This window comes from Heterodontus francisci, chromosome 9, assembly GCF_036365525.1.
Source record: "Heterodontus francisci isolate sHetFra1 chromosome 9, sHetFra1.hap1, whole genome shotgun sequence".
Classification (NCBI taxonomy): Eukaryota; Metazoa; Chordata; class Chondrichthyes; order Heterodontiformes; family Heterodontidae; genus Heterodontus; species Heterodontus francisci.
The window spans coordinates 34317659-34338114 of NC_090379.1; the positions used below are offsets into that span (position 1 = coordinate 34317659).

The window sequence follows — 20456 nt, forward strand, 5'->3', positions numbered from 1 at the left end:
GACTCTACCACCTCCCGCACTCCCTCCGCTCCGGGTGTGTGTGTGTCGATCGGGCAGTTGCCCTTGGCTCCGGTTGAGGCTGAGGCGAGGGTGGCTTCAGGTTGGCGGATCGACCGTGCGGCAGGTGAGTATGGCCGAGGCTCAAGCTTCAGGGCGGTTAACCAGCTGGGGATTGAGTTCATGCTGAACCCTAGCCCTGTCCTCGCGGGTTGCGGGGAACCAATGTTCTTGTTGCTTCTCCGCTCCGGGCCTAAGCAGGCTCGCCGCTGCCTCTAAGGTCAGTCTGGGGAATCACTTGGATATGGGAAAAGGGAGGGAGGACACAGTTATAAAAATGTGTAGACAAGACAACAATGAGGAGAATATGAAAACAACTTCTGGATAGTACACGAGTCCATAACTTAGGCAGGTAAGTGTTAGATGAACTTTAATGTGGAGAAATGAGAACTGATACATTTTGGGATGAACAGTAAAAGACAGGAAATACACAACAAATGATTACATTTTGAAAGGCGAGGAGCAGAAAGAGATGGAGAGGGGGAGTCACATTAGTCTTTAAAAAAAAATGAGTGAACAAAATTGATACTGCTGTTCTTAGAGAAAACAGCATATGGGATTCTACGGCACCTTCCCCTGCAATCGCAGGAGGTGTAATACCTGCCCATTTCTTCTTTGGCCTCCTTATCTCGAGAGACAATGGATAAGCGACTGGAGGTGGTCAGTGGTTTGTGAAGCAGCGCCTGGAGTGGCTATAAAGGCCAATTCTAGAGTGACAGGCTCTTCCACAGCTGCTGCAGAGAAATTTGCATGTCGGGGCTGTTACACAGTTGGCTCTCCCCTTGCGCCTCTGTCTTTTTTTCCTGCCAACTACTAAGTCTCTTCGACTCGCCACACTTTAGCCCCGTCTTTATGGCTGTCCGCCAGCTCCGGTGAATGCTGGCAACTGACTCCCACAACTTGTGATCAATGTCACACGATTTCATGTCGCGTTTGCAGACGTCTTTATAGCGGAGACATGGACGGCCGGTGGGTCTGATACCAGTGGCGAGCTCGCTGTACAATGTGTCTTTGGGGATCCTGCCATCTTCCATGCGGCTCACATGGCCAAGCCATCTCAAGCGCCGCTGACTCAGTAGTGTGTATAAGCTGGGGATGTTGGCTGCCTCGAGGACTTCTGTGTTGGAGATACGGTCCTGCCACCTGATGCCAAGTATTCTCTGGAGGCAGCGAAGATGGAATGAATTGAGACGTCGCTCTTGGCTGACATATGTTGTCCAGGCCTCGCTGCCATAGAGCAAGGTACTGAGGACACAGGCCTGATACACTCGGACTTTTGTGTTCCGTGTCAGTGCGCCATTTTCCCACACTCTCTTGGCCAGTCTGGACATAGCAATGGAAGCCTTTCCCATGCGCTTGTTGATTTCTGCATCGAGAGACAGGTTACTGGTGATAGTTGAGCCTAGGTAGGTGAACTCTTGAACCACTTCCAGAGCATGGTCGCCAATATTGATGGATGGAGCATTTCTGACGTCCTGCCCCATGATGTTCGTTTTCTTGAGGCTGATGGTTAGGCCAATTTACCTCCTGTCTAAGGCCCCAAACGCTCCTTTCAGGTGAGGCAGCGATTTATTTGTTGTACTTTCAATTTAGTATACTGTGTTCGCTGCTCACAATATGGACTCCTCAACATTGGGGACACCAAACGCAGATTGGGTGACTGCTTTGCGGAACACCTCTGCTCAGTCTGTAAGCATAACCCTGAGCTTCCGGTTCCTGGCCATTTCAAACCCCCCACCCCACTGCTCACATCTCTGGCCTGGGATTGCTGCAGTGTTCCAGCGAGCATCAAAGCAAGCTCGAGGAAGAGCACCTCATTTACCGATTAGGCACGCTACAGCCTGCCGGACTGAACATGGAGTTCAATAATTTCAGAGCATGATGGGACCCCCCTTTTTTATTTTTTATTTTATTTTAGTTGTTTCTACTGTGCTGTTGTTTTTCGTGTTTGTGCTTGCGACCAGGGCTGTTCATTTTACTGTCAATTGACACCCTCTCTGTACTAACACTTTATTTTTCACACCATTAACATACCATCTGCCTTTGTTTCATGACCTTCTGGCCAGTTATTCTCTGTCCTTATCCTATCCTTTTGTTATCTCTTGCCCCACCCCTGCTTTACTTGCTTAAAACCTTTTACATTTCTAATATGTCAGTTCTGATGAAGGGTCACTGACCTGAAATGTTAACTCTGCTTCTCTCTCCACAGTTGCTGCCAGACCTGAGTATTTCCAGCATTTCTTTTTATTTCAGATTTCCAGCATTTATTATATGGGATCCTATGTTTTATAAATAGATTCAACTGTTTACATGCCTCCAGTTTGAAAAAATATCCATTAGCCATTGTTTTCTGTTTCTACAGCAATAGATAGAGATTACAATTCCGTGTTCCTCCACGCAAACATATCATCCTAATCAATGTTTATCTCCCCGAGTCCCATATCCCTTCTCCTTGATTTACCTATCCAATCTAATCTTGAATGTTGGCAGAGTTCCTGTCTCATCTACTAACCCTGAAAGTAAATTTCACATCTTTGTAAAGAAGTTTCTCACTACCTCTTCTCCTGGCCAATATTTGTCCCTAAGCCAACATCACTAAAAACAGATTATCTGGCCATTATCTCACTGCTGGTTATGGGACCTTGCTGTATATAAGTTGGCTGCGGTGTTGCCCAGAATGCAACAATGACTATACTTCAGCACTTCATTGCTGTAAAGTGCTTTGGGGCATTCTGAAATCGTGAATGGCACTATACAAATGTGCCAATTCTTTAAATCTCTTGCAGTTAATCTTGTGTTATGTTTTCTCGTTCTAGATCCCTCAGTTGTCAAAATAGTCTGCATTTATCATATCTTGTAAAAGGAGCTGGTCTGATGGACCAAGTATGCCATTTTTTTTCTACCTATGTTTATGTCCTTAGTGACAGAGGCCTGGAGGCTCACAGCTTCTCTACCCCTGAAAATATTGCAGGATGCAGAGAAGGCTAACGAGAAGGAAACAAATATTTTAATGGGAGCATTGTAAAATTGTTTGAAAAACATTTCATGTTTCTGATTCTTTGATACCTCATCAATGGCTCGAGAATCATATGGATTCCATATCTCCAATTTTTTCTATGTCCCTAATAGCGAATTTGAGCTATGATGGGCTGAATGACCTTTTAGCTTTGTCTTCCATGATAAAGTTTTACATTATAAATGGTGGCTTTTACTTCCTGTTTCAGTTTTGAAAGTCAACTTTTATATTAGAACATATTTATTGTAACTAGCCAAATATTTAGCGTTACAGTTAAGCTATCACGATGCTAACATTTTACTGTTGAAGATACTAATCATAGCAGAAAATGAGCCATGAGTTATTTTGTATTGGCCAGATAATACAATTATAAACAAATATACATATGTTTGTTATAATATTGCCAGCAGTATCAGTCTACCTAGTTGAAATACATTTAGCTGCCAAACCACACCAAATAGCCAAAGTTCCTAAAGATTGATGTTTGAGTTTACAATGTAAAAAGAGGCATGCAGTATCCATTAAAAATGTTATTCAAATGAGAAGACCAAGGAGTTCTTCTAAAATTCTTTTTGCAACTTGTCCCCACCAATAGACCGATTGACTAAAACTCAGATATAACATTTAGACCAATTTACCACATGGCCAAAGTAAATGGGTGGCCATGTCTATGTAGATGGGAATACAGCAGCTTTTCATCAGGAATTTGTCTTGTAAACTTCAGTTTTTTTTTTTTTGTTTTACTTTCCTCCTCTCAGCACAATGACTTTGGTTAGCATCGTACGTGAGCATTGGACCAATATCCTTGTCCCTTTGGGTTTTGTATTGGGATGTTATCTTGATAGAAGAAATGATAACAAACTTACTGCATTTAGAAACAAAAGTTTATTGTACAAACGGTGAGTATGCGATTTACATTTTGATTCCATATTGCCTTATTTACAGATTAATTTGTGTGGCTGCAATATGCCTAATTGATACATTTTTGTATTAAATAAATTCAGTCTTGATGAGTATCATTCATTTAGTGATTGAAAAGTTTAACAAAATAAAGTACATTTCTTTATTCCAACCATAGAAAAATTTTCTGTGTCAATAATTTGCCCATTATATCATTATTTATGGTTGGCTTATAACATGATCTTACTAAATGTCCTCTTGCAAGAAAGAATATGGGAAAGAGAAAACTGGTTAGACCTCAGTTGGATTATTGTGTCTGATTCTGGGCACTAAGCTTGAGAAAGGATCTCAAGGTTTTGCAGAGGAAATTTTCCAGAATGGTACCAGGGATGAGAATTCAGATATAGAGTCATAGAGAGATACAGCACTGAAGTCTGTGCCGACCATCAGCCACCCATTTATACTAATCCTACATTAATCCCATATTCCCTACCACTTCACCATCCCTTAATTCTCCTACCACCTACCTACACTAGGGGCAATTTTACAATAGCCAATTTACCTATCAACCTGCAAGTCTTTGGCTGTGGGAGGAAACTGGAGCACCCGGCGAAAACCCACGCAGTCATAGGGAGAACTTGCAAACTCCACACAGGCAGTACCCAGAACCGAACCCGGGTCGCTGGAGCTGTGAGGCTGCAGTGCTAACCACTGCACCACTGTGCCGCCCAATATGTGGAGAGAATGGAGAAGCTGAGATTCTTCTCCTTGGAGCAAAGAAGGTTATAAGGATATTTAACAGAGGTGTTCATAATTTTTGGGGTTTTGATAGAATACATAAAAAAACTTACCACTTGCAGGAAGGACAGTAACCAGAAGACACAGATTTAAGATAATTGGCAAAAAAGACAAAGGCAGTGAGAATTTTTTTTAACTCAACGGTCATGATCTGGAATGCATTGCCTGAAAGGGTGGTGGAAACAGCTTCAATAGTAGATTTCAAAGGGGATTGGCTATATCCTTAAAAATGAAAGAAATGTAGGGCTATGGGGAAAGAACAAAGGAGTCATCTGAATAATAGTCATCTAATATTTCCTTATGTGGCTCAATGTCAGATTTTGTTTAATGCTCCTTTGAAGTGTCTTGAAATGTTTTATTACATTCAAGGCGCAATATATTAACGCAAGTTGCTCTTCTAGTACTGCTACCATGTCAGACATAAATTCAGCAACAAAATTACATGGATAGACTGCTAATCCTAAATATTTAAAATGTTGTTCATCCCAAGTTTTTGCAACTGAATATAACTGTTTTGGTATTTTACTTCTCCTGGGTAATGAGTCTTGGAAGAAGAGCTTCTTTCATTGCTGGGGGATGGAAGACCATGCTTGTGAATCCCTTGACATTAACGTTTTTTTAAATGGGAAGTTGCAATATGCCACTGTCTAAGCTGAGGATACTGAGTTTATCGTGCTGTTAAATCTGTATCTCCTGGTGACATATTTGCTTGTAAATTCCACAGTTTATTTCCCATACTGAGTTTTGAAATATATGCACTTTTATGTTGTTTAACAATATATATTTTCCTTTATTCTGATTTGTCCAAGTTAATACTTTCCTTTATTTCCTGTTTGTAACCCCCTTTATTCCTTCTGTATGCTGACCTTTTTGCTAAACACATTTCTATTTGTCTATTTACCTCATCAACTTTCTGGTTGATTTATTTTCATTGCCACCCCTGTCCTTCCTAGTTTTTGATTCTAGCACCAGGGCAATCATATGTCAAAACTACTAATTTTAATGGTTCTCTCTGGTAACCTGGACCACGTGGCATTTCACACATGCAGTGGCAAATGATAAATAGTGATGTGCACAAATTCAGAAGGATCTTGATTAGCTCAATCATTGGTAAAGTGGCAGATGCAATTTAATACAGGGAAACATGAGGTTATGAGATTTGGCAGGGGGAAGGTGGGTGTGGATTATGTACTTGAGGTGTTGGAGCAGGATGGAGGGATTGTCCTATGAGGAAAGATTAAATAGACTGGGCCTTTATTCTCTGGGGTTCAGAAGAATGAGAGATGTTCTCACTGAAGCATACAAAATTCTCTCAGGGTTTGACAGGGTAGATGCAGGAAGGATGTTTCCCTTAGCTGGGGAGTCTAGAACCAGGGGACACGGTCTCAGAATAAAGGGCAGGTCATTTAGGTCTGAGATGAGGAGGAATTTCTTCAGAGGGTGGTAAATCTTTGGAATTCTCTGCCCCAGAGGGCTGTGGAGGCTCAGTCATTTAGTATGTTCAAGACTGAGATAGATATATTCTACATATTAAAAACATCAAGAGTTATGGGGATACTGCAGGAAAATGGTGTTGAAGTAGAAGATCAGCCATGATCTCATTGAATGGCAGAGCAGGCTTGAAGGGCTGAATGGCCTACTCCTGCTCCTATTTCTTATGTCCTTATGATCTCTTTTTAGTCCAGAAGAAGATGGACAAATATGATTCGCAAGCCATTAAAGCTGACCCAGAGTAAAACATTTCTTGCATGAAAGTTAACAAGATAGCCTATCAGATCTTTGTCTGCAAGTTGAGTAAACAGAACTCCAGGTTGAGAGACAGATGGAAGATAATAGTCCTGAGCCTTTTCTGCAGCAGCCAAATCCACCCCTCCCATGCAATGCCATCCCGCTGTTGCCATCTACATCCCTCCCATCAATCACATCCCATCCCTCACAGAAAAAGTCTCTCCAGCCAGGGTAACTTTGTTGAGTTCCCCTTACCTTCCTCTGTTCTCCACGAACCCTGCTGCTGCAACGCACGAGCATCACACACCCCAGTCCTCTGCGTGCCCCACGTGCCAGGCACTGCCCTCAGAATAAACCCATCAACAGACATGCCCCTTAAACTGACTATTCAAAATAATCTGGACAGACAAAAAACGAGTATTATAGATATTGCAGGACGTTTGTATTTTTTCTTGTATGCTCACATTATTGGTGAGCAGAAGCATGTTGTAACTAATCTAAACTTGTTATAATAAAAGCTTTCTGATGAAAGGTCACTGACCTGAAATGTTAACTCTGCTTCTCTCTCCACAGTTGCTGCCAGATCTGCTGAGTATTTCCAGCAATTTTTATTCTGAACTTTTATTACTTGGATGATAAACTGCACAGGGAAATTTTGTACTATATGAATTGCCAATGTGAAATAGTGAGGAAAGTGAGTGGCTAGTTCTTTGCAGACAAAGATCAAGGGAAGAATTGGCTCTATGGCTGGTAGCTGAATAGTCCAATTCGAGATCTGCAGGCTCTTGAGCATTTGGGGTACAGGAATTCTTGATCTGGGGGAGCCCAAGCGGAAGTAGCTTCCTTCCGTTCTCGACATTTCTCTCCTACAGCTTTGCGTCTTAAGGACTGAAACCTGTGTGTAGCATTCCTGATTTTTGAGCGCCAGTTGTTTCTGTCAGCAGCTTCCTGCTCCCACATCCATTGTTCAGTGTTAACCAAGGAGAGGTGTTTCTTCAACTGGTCCTTGAAATGTTTTCGTGGAGCACCTCAATTCCACTTCCCGAGGCACAGATCCCGCTTTTGAAATTCTGGTGTCCTCCATGCGTGCCATATGCCCTGACCAGCACAGCTGTCATTGTAGGAGAATGTTCCCAATGCTGGGTAAATTCGCTCTTCTAAGCACTTAAATATTTGTAATGTAGTCCTGCTATTTGATATTCATGATGGAGCACAAGCAGTGTTGATGGAAGCATTCAAGTAGCATATTTTGTTTACTGTACAGAACCCAAGATTCTGAGTCATACAAAAGCGGTTTGATAGCAGCAGCTCTGTACACCTGGATTTTTGTGGAAATGCACAGGGAGTGATATTTCCAAACTTGTTTAGAGAGGCGGCCAAAAGAGCTGTTGGCTTTAGATAAGCGAATTGTCAATGTCTTTACTACTGGAGGTTTGAAATAATGCTGCCCAGACATGTGAATTGATCAACAGTGTTGAGACTCCCGTCATCGATCTTGATCTGTGGTGGGTTGTGCTTTTCACAGGGTGGGGGTTGAAATAGCACCTCTTGTTTTCTTCAAGCTAATGGTAAGGCTAAATGCCTTTGCTGCTTCTGAGAAACTGTTCACAATGAGCTGTTGTGCTTACTGTGTGTGGGCCACAAGGGCACAGTCATCAGCAAAAAGAAGTTCCAGGATTACACTTCTGTGGTCCTTGTCAGTGCCAAGAGTCGTCATAGATTGAAAGGCTGCCATCTGTTCAGAAGCGATGTAAATGCCCTCCTGGCCTCCTGAAGCATCATGCTGAAGAAGATGGAAAAGAGGGTCAGTGCAAGAACACACCCTCGTTTTGCACCATTGGAGATAGGGAAGCTGTCCGAATGTGCTCCATTCAGTTTTACCTGACCTTTCTATCCGACATGCAACCGACTGAGTATCTCCAGGAACTTGGGTGGGCAACCCAGTCTCGACAGTATTTCCCACAGTCCATCCTGGCTGACTGTATCAAAGGCCTTTATGAGGTCTATGAAGGAAACATATCGGCCCATGGTCTGTTGCCTGCATTTTTCTTGGATCTTTCTCAGTACAAAGACCATATCCATAGTTCCTCTGCTCGGCCTAAATCCACACTGGCTCTCGGGGCGAGTTTCTTCGGTGACTGTTCTTATGTTCCTATGATTGTTCGTACTAGTCTGTTTAGAAGTACTCTTGCTAAGATTTTGCCTGCAAGGTTAATCCCTCTAATTTGAGTAGTCCAACTTTTCCCCCTTGCTTTTGTAGAAGCCGACAGCCGCTGCATCACGAAGGTCCTGTGGCACTGTCCCTTTCTCCCAGCAAGTCGTAAACCGATCTATGAGCTTGTCAAGAATTGCGCTACCTCCCTGCTTGTAGACCTCTGCAGGAATACCGTCGATACCCAGGGCCTGTGGGATTTCAATAGTATTATAGCACTTGCGATCTCTTTGCGGGTCGGGGATTCATCCAATTCGAACTTTGTTTTCCTTTATGGTATCCTCTCTGTCAAAGCTTCCTGCACCATCCCTGCTGTCTAAGTGCTTTGACCATCAAGTCATAATGGCCTCTGTCAGTTAACAGAGTTGTGCCGTCAGATGATCGCAGTGGTGCCTGCATCAGGTGGGATGGTCCATAAACTGTCTTCAAGGACTCGTAAAAATCTCGTCTCCGCTGTTTGCGTAATTCTGTATCATCTTTGCCAATGCTTGCCACCAGTCATTTTGAATGAGTCGAAGCTTGGTTTGTAGGGTACTGCGTGCTTCCTATAATCAGCTTTTGTACATTGGTCACCTAGTCTCACAATAAGTTTTGTATAGCAGGTACACTTCTTTTGGAGCAAATCTTTTTTTTTAGATTTAGAGATACAGCACTGAAACAGGCCCTTCGGTCCACCGAGTCTGTGCCGACCATTAACCACCCATCTATACTAATCCTACACTAATCCCATACTCCTACCACATCCTCACCTGTCCCTATATTCCCCTACCACCTACCTATACTAGTGACAATTTATAATGGCCAATTCACCTATCAACCTGCAAGTCTTTTTGGCTGTGGGAGGAAACCGGAGCACCCGGAGGAAACCCACGCAGACACAGGGAGAACTTGCAAACTCCACACAGGCAGTACCCAGAATTGAACCCGGGTCGCTGGAGCTGTGAGGCTGCGGTGCTAACCACTGTGCCGCCAATTCTGGAGTTGTTTTCGTCAAACCAGTGCCAACTCTTCCTCACAGAGTAACCGACCACTTCCGCAGTTGTTTCCTGAAAAACTGATCACAGCTGCTTCCTCTGTTCATTGGGTCCATTTCAGCATCTGGGAACATGCAATCATTGAGCTTAATTTCCAGTTTGCTCTCAAGTTCTGCTTTAACCTCTGGCAAACCTTGGAGTTTCCTTGTTACTGAACCCTTTCTCTTGGGAGGGCAACCTTTGGTCAGTGTAACAGTCAGCACTGGACGTAACTCTGGTGTGAAGTACATCTTTGATGTCTTTTTTTTCATATTCTTTCACGGGATGTGGGTGTCGCTGGTTAGGCCAGCATTTATTACCCATCCCTAATTGCTCTTGAGAAGGCATTGGTGAGCTGCCTTCTTCAACATTGACTGCAGCAGTTCAAGGGACATGAGATGATCAGAATGACCGATGGGAAGGCTGTGGAGCTTGCTTGCAATCATATTCTTTATCATAAAGCCAGCACGGGATAGGCGTTGTTCCTCCTTGCCTTTCCTTGACCAAAGTGTGTAGCCTGCACCTTGTTCTGTCAATGAACCTTGATCTGCAAAGCGAATTTCACTGAGTGCTCTGATATCAATTTCAAGCTGAGCTAGTTCTCTGGCAATAAGCGCAGATTGTTTTGAGGGGCATATGTTGTCATCTGCATAAGTCATTGTGTGAATATTCCAACATGCAAATTTCAGAATGTTTTGGCTCTTTTTCTTGATAATGTGATCAAGTTTAATACCTTTTTAGTTACTTCTGTAGTTGGACTGTTGTATATTTTTTAATCACATTATCTTTCCTTTTAGGGAATTGAAACCAGGTGAAGAAACTACATGGAAGTGAAGAACCAAAAGCTATGTTGAGGAAACAAGGACCCATTTACCCATTTTTGCATTTAAAACTGCCATTGGGCTAATTTTTGTCTTGAATTTTCAATTAGGGATTCAGTGAATATTTATTTGAATAATGCTGTTTTCCAGTAAATTTTGACCTATCACAAGGAATGCTTATTTTCATGTAACAGATAATTGGTTTAAAATCCTAAAATTTACCAAGATTTTCCCTTCGTATCATTGGAGTAAAAAATTTAAAAATGCATGGCAAGTAGTTTATTGTCTACATCGACATGAAACAAATCCAAATTGTACGTCAGACTTAATAAATCTTATCGTATTTAATTTTTGTTTGAATTTTTTTTTCCAACTTTTAAATTTTAAATAAAATGTTAAGTGAGAAAGGGTGGGACACGGATTTCTGCTCGTAGGTCCCCTTTTCATTCTTTTGCCCTGGGAATTGGCAAGGGAAAAACAGAAACATTTCAATCAATTCCGAGTCATAACAGCACAGAAGGAGGCCATTGGGCCTATCGGGTCCATGCCAGCTCTCTGTAAAGCAATCAAGTCAGTCCCATTCCCCCACTGTATGCTGTAGCCCTGCAAGGTTATTTCCCTCAAGTGCCCATCCAGTTTCCTTGTTGAACTTGGTTTATTCTGCTCACTATGCTTCTAGTGGAGTATGATATTGTTTCATTAGTGTATCTGCAATTTTGAGCTGCAGATAATCCAACTGAACCTGACTATTTTTGTGAATGCTCGAGTGGAATTTGTTTCAATATTTCAGCAGTTTAATTGCTTTACTAGATTGTTAGCAAACTTTCAAGCAAGTTAATTTTAAATTTAAAATAAAAACAGAAAATGCTGGAAATACTCAGCAGGCCAGGCAGAATTATAACAGCACTTGCTCATTGCACGAGTCCAAAGTGAATGCACCCTAGTACCGCAGCAGTAGCTAGCCTCCTATCTCCCTTTCTCTTCCCTCGTGCCAAAAATGAGACTGACCGCTGAAAACCATGACAGTATTCAGGAGTTTCGGGAGTGGACATCTTGTCAGCTTCTTGTGTGGGACTAACACTAACTACCATTAACTTATACAAAGCAAATGGCTTGCCTTTTTGTTCTTCCCTTTGCCCCCTTATCTCTAGCTGTCGAGAGTAAAAAAATATTATTTCACAGACCCCCCTGGAAAGTTTCTACAAACCCCAGTTTGAGAACCACTATCCTAAATTATAAGATCCCAAAAACAGCAATGTGATAACTAGATATTCTGTTTTTATTGCTGTTGGTTGTGGGATAGATATGGCCATGATACTGGGAGAACTCACTGCTCTTCAAAATGTTTCCAACTGAGAGGGGCCTTGGGTTAACATCTCATCTGAAAGACAGCAAGTCCCAAAAGTGCAGCACTGGAGTGTCAGCCTAGATTTTGTGCTCAATTCTCCAGACTGGGACTTGAACCCACAACCTTCTCACTCAGGCAAAAGTGCTATCACTGAGTCACGACTTAATCTGAAAATATGTATTTTCTTAAACAGATAATCAAAAAATGTTTTTTCCTTTCAGATTGAGTTAATTATTGAAAGTGATGGACAGGAAGACTATTCATTTATGAAGAATGTCGGTTGCAAACCCTGCCCCTTTCCAACCACTGGTCAAGAAATGCAAAAATTGCTGACTGAATTTTATGGTTCAAAATAAAATTATATCAAAGCAGCCATCTGTTTACCATGCCAGAGACAAAGTCACAAATGGCAAACTACTTATTTATGCAGCAGTGATAAATATTTTACCCACATCTCCACCCGTTGTGCCAATGCCCCAATTCCATCTTCCATGCCCACACCATTGCTGAAAAATTCAAGTATCTCCACCCCAGTCATGCTGAATCCCAGGACCAACCCTCCTGCATGCTACCAAAGCTTAGGAGTGCACCCAGTGTTGTGGAACTACATGGCACTGCTCTCCTTTATGGCTAATCAGGGATCTAATTCTAACATTGTGTATATTGCTGCGTATCCTCAGTTTTAAAAAGGTATGGGACAACATTTAAATATATATATAAAGAAATATAAATAAAATAAAACCAGATTTAATTTTCACAGGAAAATGAAGTTACAAAATTCAATCCCTTAAATACATTAAAAGTACAAGAATATATCACTGGAAAATAATTTGACTTAGTCATTAATCAGTGGCTCAGAGCACATTGTACATTACATAGCATAAACTAGTATAAAAGAACCATGGGAGATTGATCATTTTATGTGCATTATTTTGATATTTTGTTCTTGGAATTTGGGTAACACTTGTATTATTATTGCCTGTCCCTAGTTTCTATGAGAAGGTGGCAGAAGGCCTTGTTGAACTGCTGCAATCCTTCTGCTGATGGTGTTCCCATAACCATGTTATGTGGAGAATTTCAGGACTTTGACCCAGTGGTGATGAAAGCACGGGTATATGCCCAAGTCAGAATGGTGTGACACTTGACAGGAAACTTGCTCTCATTGTCTTGCTGCTCTTGTCCTTCTTGGTGGTAGAGATTGTTGCAGTGGGAGGGATTGTCAAAGTAAGCTTGGATAGGGCATTTTCTGTGTTACTACTTTGGAGCAACATTTTTATGTCAACAATAAAATGGGAAAATCCTATGTCACTATTTCCTGCCATGTTTTTAAATATAAAGTATTGCAGCATATGGAAAGCTGACATGATGCTTCTATTCTGTGGCATTCAGCCACCACACAGCTATTCAGGGAACAGAGGCAAATTGACAGGTGGATTCAGGGGAACAATGCCTACCCATTATGCCAAGACACCATTCTGTGTGACCTGCACTGAAAAGCAACATTATAATTGAGCCCAAGCAGCAACTAGCCAGGTGTTGGAGAGGATAGTTCAGAAAGGTCACATCGATACTTGGACAAGTCAGAGTGTGTCCCCCAGTATGCATCAGAGAGGGAGGGGAGGGGGGAGCAAGAATATTTGTGGCCTACTGTACACTTCAGAATTTCACATTATGGGAAGGGCACAGTTTGGGCATACCTGGCAAGGAGACCATGGCACCAGAAGATCCTGAGCTGGAAGTCATGGATGATGTCCACTCAGATGCATCATCACTTTGAGCTGCCAGGACTGTCACAGGGCAGCTTGAGGAACAGCACCTCATTTACCAATTAGGCACGCTACAGCTTACCGGACTGAACATTGAGTTCAATAATTTCAGACCATGACAGGCCCCCCCTTTTTTTATTTTTAGTTATTTTTTCCTTTTTATGTGTTTATTTTTTGGTTTGTTTAGTTTGTTTCTACTGTGCCTACCCACTGTTTTTTTCATGTTTGTGCTTGGGGCCAGGCTGCTCAGCTTTCTGTCCATTAACACCCTCTCTGAACTAATGCTTTGTCTTTCAGCACACCAATAACATACCGTTTGCCTTTGCTCCATGACCTTCTGGTCAGTTATTCTCTGTGACCTTGTCCTATCAACACCTCTTTTGTTATCTCTTGCCCCACCCCCACTTTACTTGCTGAAAACCTTTTACATTTCTAATATCTGCCAGTTCTGATGAAGGGTCACTGACGTGAAACGTTAACTCTGCTTCTCTCTCCACAGATGCTGCCAGACCTGCTGAGTATTTCCAGCATTTCTTGTTTGTGTTTCTGTCACAGGGCAGCTTGTTACAGAGGTGTTCAGCACTTCATTGCCTCTACCTACAAAACCTAGCTTGCCAACCTTTGCCCTTGCTCTCAGACAAAAAAATCTGAAATCATTGCCCTCAGATGCAGATGACAATGCATGAGCTCTCATTCCCCACAGCATTATGCAAAAATTCATCAGCTGGATGAACTCAGAACCATCTGTGAGAACCATTCCCGATGTGAGTGTGATTTCAATGATAATGAACCACAGAATGAAAGTGACCATTCAACTGTAATACAACAATGAACAGAACACAAACAGGCTTCCGTGAATGATAAGGCACAAAATAAGTGAACTTTCAACCTGAACAGAGAAATCGCATGAATGACTCAAAAGAATAAGTGCACAAACTACATACATTAACTTCAGGATATATAGCATTCTCCATAGGACTATTAGTGCACAGTGAACCTTAATAAAGAAATGTTCAAAGACAAATAGCCCTGCATCAGTGCCTCAGAACAGAATAAGTGCACTGTCAATTTGCAGACATTAAATGCAAGATTATAAACCTGCTCCATAGAATTGTAATATTGACAAATGGACAGACTCCCTCACGTCTGTAAAGAGTTTGGAGTGACCATCAGCATCAGGAAGACAAATATCATGGTCCAGGAAGTTGCCATACAGCCATCAATCAGCACTGACAATGTGACGCTGGAGGTTGTTGATAACTTCACATATCCAGGCTCCACAATCACCAGCAATGTCACTTGATTCTGAAATCAACAGGCGCATTGCAAAAGCTGCAGCTGTTAAATCCAAACTGAGTAAGAGAGTGTAAAACAACAGCAATAATAATAATATAAAATAAAAACAAGAAATGCTGGAAATACTCAGCAGGTCTGGCAGCATTGTGGAGAGACAAGCAGAGTTAACGTTTCAGGTCAGACAGCCTTCATGAGAACAACAGCAACCTAACAGAAAACACCAAACTGCGAGTCTACCAAGCCTGTGTCTCTGTGCACTCCTCTAGTTTTGAGACCTGGACAACATATCCTAGGCACGAGAAAAGGCCGAACAGTTTCCACATTTGCCATCTCAGATGTATCCTCTGCATCTCTTGACGGGACAAGGTCACCAACTCAGAGGTCTTGGAGCGTGATAATTCTGTCAGCATGCAGAGACTGCCATGCCAGAGTGGGGGTCCTGAGCCATACCAAGCAATGTTTAACCACCAAGGTGCAAACCATCATCTCAAAAGATGGATTGCTGCCAGAGACAGAGAAACATGCTCCATAGAATTGTAATGGTGCACATTGAACCATGATATAGCAATGGCCAAAGACAAACATAACTCAGTAATTCAGAACAGGAACAGTAGTCAATTGCCGTATAGTTATGGCATTTTACAAAGCAGGTACAACAAAACTAAGTGTTCTTTGAGCTGGAAATGATAAAATAACCAGATGCAACCTGACAGTTACCTTACTCTTTTAAGACACATGCTGCCCACCTGTGCCAGATGTGCCTTTCTGACGAATATTCTACTGCTGTGTCTGAGTCTCCTCAAGACCAGTAAAGTGGGAAGTGGTGGGCTCCTGATGCCAAAGTAAAGTCACACTCTTGATTCCTGGCGGCATACTCCTGGCATGGAACTGCTGCTGGCTGCATCTCTCAGGGGTGAGGGCAACTGTGTAGCCTGGTCTCACCTGCCATGTTCCACTGTCATGGTGATCTGAGGGTGAAGGCAAGAGTCCTGGCAAATGCTGCTGTCCTAACAGTCGGCAGAATCAACTATTTGGACTACACCCACTTACCTTCAACTTGGCCCTGGAATTGCGGCCCCAGTCTTCAGTTGGATGGTTACTCCGATGGCAGCCACTAAATCCTGGAAGCTCCAAATCGCTGCATAATCAGAGAATGGAAGCCATGATTCAGGACATCCTCCAATCTGTCCCCCAAAGCCACCAGAGCTGCACTAGGAGCTTTCATAAAGGTGGAAGCTCAGACTGCTTCCTGTCTGGTTCTAAACCTAGGGATCTACTCCATGCCCCAATACAGCTGCAACTTGTTGCATCGGTTCATGCAAAGCAGACACCGCATCCATGATGTTGCCACTTATTACAGTGTACACCACATTGCTGCAGCATGTGTCTCTTAAGGAGACAACTCATGATTCTTCTGCCCTTGGTCGCTTTCTATTCTGCCTCTGTGAAGAAATGGCCACATCCTCCCCCACTTCCCACTCTTCAACTGTCCCATGAACTATCAGCCTCAGCCAGTAAATTTACCTGGCCCCGACACACTGCGCTGGTGCTTGCTAGGTGAACTAGGTGATGCTGCTGTTGGGACATACGGCCTTGGAGAAGGCAAGGATGATGTGCTCTGAGATGAGGACAGAAGAATAAAGCCTTGATCTGCTTCTGCTTCATCACCCTGCTCATGAAGGCCTACAAGGAATAAGGAGGCCCAGGCACTCTTCATTTATTTCCACCTGGAGCTTCTCCCCTTGCTCCTCCTCAGTTAACTGTTGCGGCTTTGGTGGATCTATAGAAAGTAAAGGAATAAGATTAAAATGGATTCAGTCTCTAGTTAAAGTGGTTTAAAGGTTAGGTTAGTGTAATTGTGCAAAGGGCTACCATGCAGAGATAACAGGAGCTTAGGGTATACACCTGGTGGCAGCATACCACTGACCTCAGCTTCCATCACAGTCACTACGGTATCGCAGCCCAGGATGTCTTTCTCTTAATGGGAGGTCAGGGCTCTGAGGATGGAGATCTGCTCCACAGTGATCTCCCTCTCTCTGGCATTGTACGTCAACTTGCCTACAAAAAGAAGAGAATGTAGGTTTACTTGCAGTTAATCAATGTGTGTGTTATGATTCCCATGCAGACCACCAACAAATGAAAAGAATCAAATCCACGGACTGACCCCAATTTAGGAATCCAAAAACTAAACAGACAAGATTTCACTTTTATAGGTTTTACTTTAACACTCAAACCAAAGCCAACATAAATTAAACATGAACTAACGGTTAAATCACAGTCGATATTTATCTTAAAGGTTACACTTTAACGATCAGATGCAACAAGGATAAATTTCATAAGTCCTTTGACAATCCTTTCAGCAAAATAGCACTGAACAGTCCCAAAGTCCTTCAGGTCTTTGAACGTTTCCCGTAGATCTCCAGATCCCATCTTCCCAAGATGCATAGGCCAGCTTCCACTCTGCAATCTGATATGGCTGGCTTATATGGCTGGTCTAATTCATTTAATGGTCAATGGTAACTCCCAGGATGTTGACAGTTGGGGATTCAGTGATGGTAAAGCAATTAAATGTCATGGGGAGATGGTTGGATTCTCTCTTGTTTGGGATGGTCATTGCCTGGCACTTGTGTGGTGCTTGTCAGTTGTGTGAATGCTACATAGAATTACATAGAATCTACAGCACAGAAATAGGCAATTTGGCCAAACTAGGCTTTGCCGGTATTTATATTCCACACCAGTGTTTTCCCACTCTAATTATCTCTTCCAATCCTGTCTCTGTATCACTCCATTCCATTCTTCCTCATACATATGTCAAGCCTCCCCTTGAAATCATCAGTGCTATCTGCTTCAACCACTTCACGTGGCAGTGAGTTCCACATTATTACCAATCAGTAAGCAAAGAAATTCCTTCTAAATTCTTTACCTATCTCTTAATGACTATCATATTTATGCCCCCTTGTTCTGGACACATACAAGTGGAAACAGTTTCTCCTTATCAAGCACCTTCCCAATTTTAAAGATCACTATCGGATCTCCTTTTGGTCCTTATTTTCCACAGAAAAAAAGCCCTGGCCTGCTCAATCTTTTCTGATAGATGCATTCTCTTAATTCTGTTAAAATCCTTGTAAATCCTTCACTGCCTCTGTGTTGTCAGACTGCTGTGTCCACCCAGTCCTGATGAGCAAAAAATTCTTCAAATTAAACACAGGGAACGCTGGAGCCATTATCTTCAGTCCCTGCCACAAACTCTGTACCCTAGGCAGTAATTCCAAGTCTCTCCCTCTCCCTGGCCTCTGCTTCACACTAATACAGACTGGCCACAATCTCACCACTGAGATGAGCTTCCGACACCACATCCTTTCCATCACAACGACTGCCTGCTTCCACCCCTGTGACATCATCCATCTCTGCCCTGCCTCAGCCCACCTGCTGCTGAAATCCTCATCCCTGTTTTTGTTACCTCCACTCAGCTATTCCACTGCTCATATGGCCATTTCCCTATCTTCCACCCTCGATAAGAACAAGCTCATCCAAAAACCTTTTCCTTATATCCCATCTCTCACCATGTCCCATTCACTCTTCTGTTCAAGGGCCTTCATGACCTACCTCCCAGTTCAGCAACATCTTGACTTTAAAATTCTCATCCTCTTATTCAAATTGTTCCATTGCCTTTGCTCCTCCCCTTCGCTGTAACTTCCTACAGCCCTCCAAAAGCACCGCATTCCTCCAACTCTAGCCTATTCTGTATCTCCCACTTTCTTTGCCTCACTATTGGTGGTCTTGCCTACCAATGGCATTAAGCTATTAGTCTATGGTTCCATCTCCCTTTTTGAAGATAGGAATTATATTTGCTATCTGCCAGAATTCTGGTACTACTCCTTTATCCATTGAATCTTTACATATGCATACTATTGCCTCAGCTTTCTATTTTCTTTGTGTATCTTCAGGACCAATCCACTGAGGCCCGGGGCTTTGCCCTCTTCAGGGTGTCGTTTCCCCTTTCTATTTTAACTGTTAAAACCCCTCCAGACTTTTCGACTTTTGTCATTTCATAGGAACAGGTATACGATAATCAGGCCCTCCAGCTTGTTTTGCCTTTGCTGATCTGTATCTTAATTTCATTTTCCATAACCCTTAATACCCTTGTCTAACAAAAATCTATCAATCTCAGTTTTCAAGTTTTCAATTGACCTTGCCATAAAAGCTTATAGGGAGTGAGTTCCAGTTTGCCACTACCCTTTGTGTGAAGAAATGCTTTCTGACAGCACCAGCTTATTTCTAATTTTAAAGTTATGCCCATTTGGTCTGGACTCCCCCACCAGAGGAAATAGCTCCTCCCTAGCCTTCCCATCAAATCCTTTAATCATCGTATATACCTCACTTATGCCATCCCATAATCTTCTACATTCGGGGCATTTCTGGTGAATCTGTGCTGCACCCCCGCCAATATACCCTTCTTGGGATGCAGTGCCCAGAAATGAATGCAGTACTCCAGATGGGGTTGAACTAGAGTTGTGTACAGTTGGAACATAACTTCCACCCTTTTCAGATAAAGGCCAAAAGTCAATTAACCTTTTAAATTACCTTCGTACCTGTCCACCTGCTTTTAGTGATCTCTATGCGTGGACCCCTAAATTTCTCTGCTCATCCACAGTTACTAGTTTCTCGCTTCTTCGAAATACTCTGATATATTATTCTTAGGTTTCTTATGGGTAACCTCTCACTCACATTGAACTCCATCTGCCACAATTTTTCCATTCACTTAATCTATCAATGTCCCTTTCCAACTTTCTACTCATATTATTCACTGTGCCATCAGCAAACTTAGATATACAGGTCTCTTTCATTCATAAGACCACAAGAAATAGGTGTAGCAGTAGGCCATTCAGCCCCTCAAGCCTGCCCCGCCATTCAATAAGATCATGGCTGATCTGCTCCAGGCCTCAACTCCTCTTTCAGGCCTGCTCCGCATAACCCTGGACTCCCTGAGGTTTCAAAAATCTACCTCCTCCTTAAATACATTTAGTGACCTCGCCTCCACAACTCTCTGAGGTAGAGAATTCCACTGAGAGAAGAAATTTCTTCGCATCTCAGTTTTAAATGTGTGCCCCCTTATTCTGTAACTATGTCTCCTAGTTCGAGATTCCCCAACCAGTGGAAACATCTTCTCAACATCTACCCTGCCAAGCCCCCTTAAAATCTTATATGTTTCAATAAGATCACCACTCATTCTTCAATGAATAAAGGCCTAACCTGTTTAGCCGTTCTTGATAAGACAACCCCTTCAGCCCAGGAATCAGCCTAGTGAACCTTTTCTGAACTGCCTCCAATGCTAGTATATCCATCCTTAAATACGGGGACCAAAACTCTACGCAGTACTCCAGGTGTGGCCTCACCAACACCCTGTACAGTTGTAACAAGACTTCTCTATTTTTAAACTTCAACCCCCTAGCAATAAAGACCAAAATTCCATTTGCCTTCTTAATTACTTGCTGCAACTG

The 20456-nt window shown here is 42.6% G+C and overlaps 1 protein-coding gene and 1 long non-coding RNA gene across 6 annotated transcripts in view; one reads left to right on the forward strand and one right to left on the reverse strand.

Moving 5' to 3' along the window:
- The first annotated feature begins 9 nt into the window (after positions 1-9).
- On the forward strand, positions 10-10893 carry LOC137373655 (NADH dehydrogenase [ubiquinone] 1 beta subcomplex subunit 1-like). The gene is made up of 3 exons (XM_068038767.1): positions 10-124; positions 3832-3972; positions 10522-10893. Exons 2-3 carry the CDS (start codon positions 3836-3838, stop codon positions 10556-10558), a joined length of 174 nt encoding a protein of 57 aa, XP_067894868.1. The 5' UTR covers positions 10-124; positions 3832-3835; the 3' UTR covers positions 10559-10893.
- Positions 10894-12614: 1721 nt separating this feature from the next.
- Positions 12615-20456, reverse strand: part of LOC137373656 (uncharacterized) — an 11093-nt gene continuing 3251 nt past the window's right edge. The window contains exons 3-5 of one of the 5 annotated variants that reach the window (XR_010975664.1): positions 16883-17013; positions 16480-16735; positions 12615-16093 (exon numbers count right to left, since the gene is read on the reverse strand). This is a non-coding gene — a long non-coding RNA (uncharacterized lncRNA). Of the gene's footprint in view, positions 16736-16827; positions 17014-20456 lie in introns of all 5 variants that reach the window. The other 4 variants (XR_010975663.1, XR_010975661.1, XR_010975662.1 and 1 more) reach the window with 4 other exon arrangements.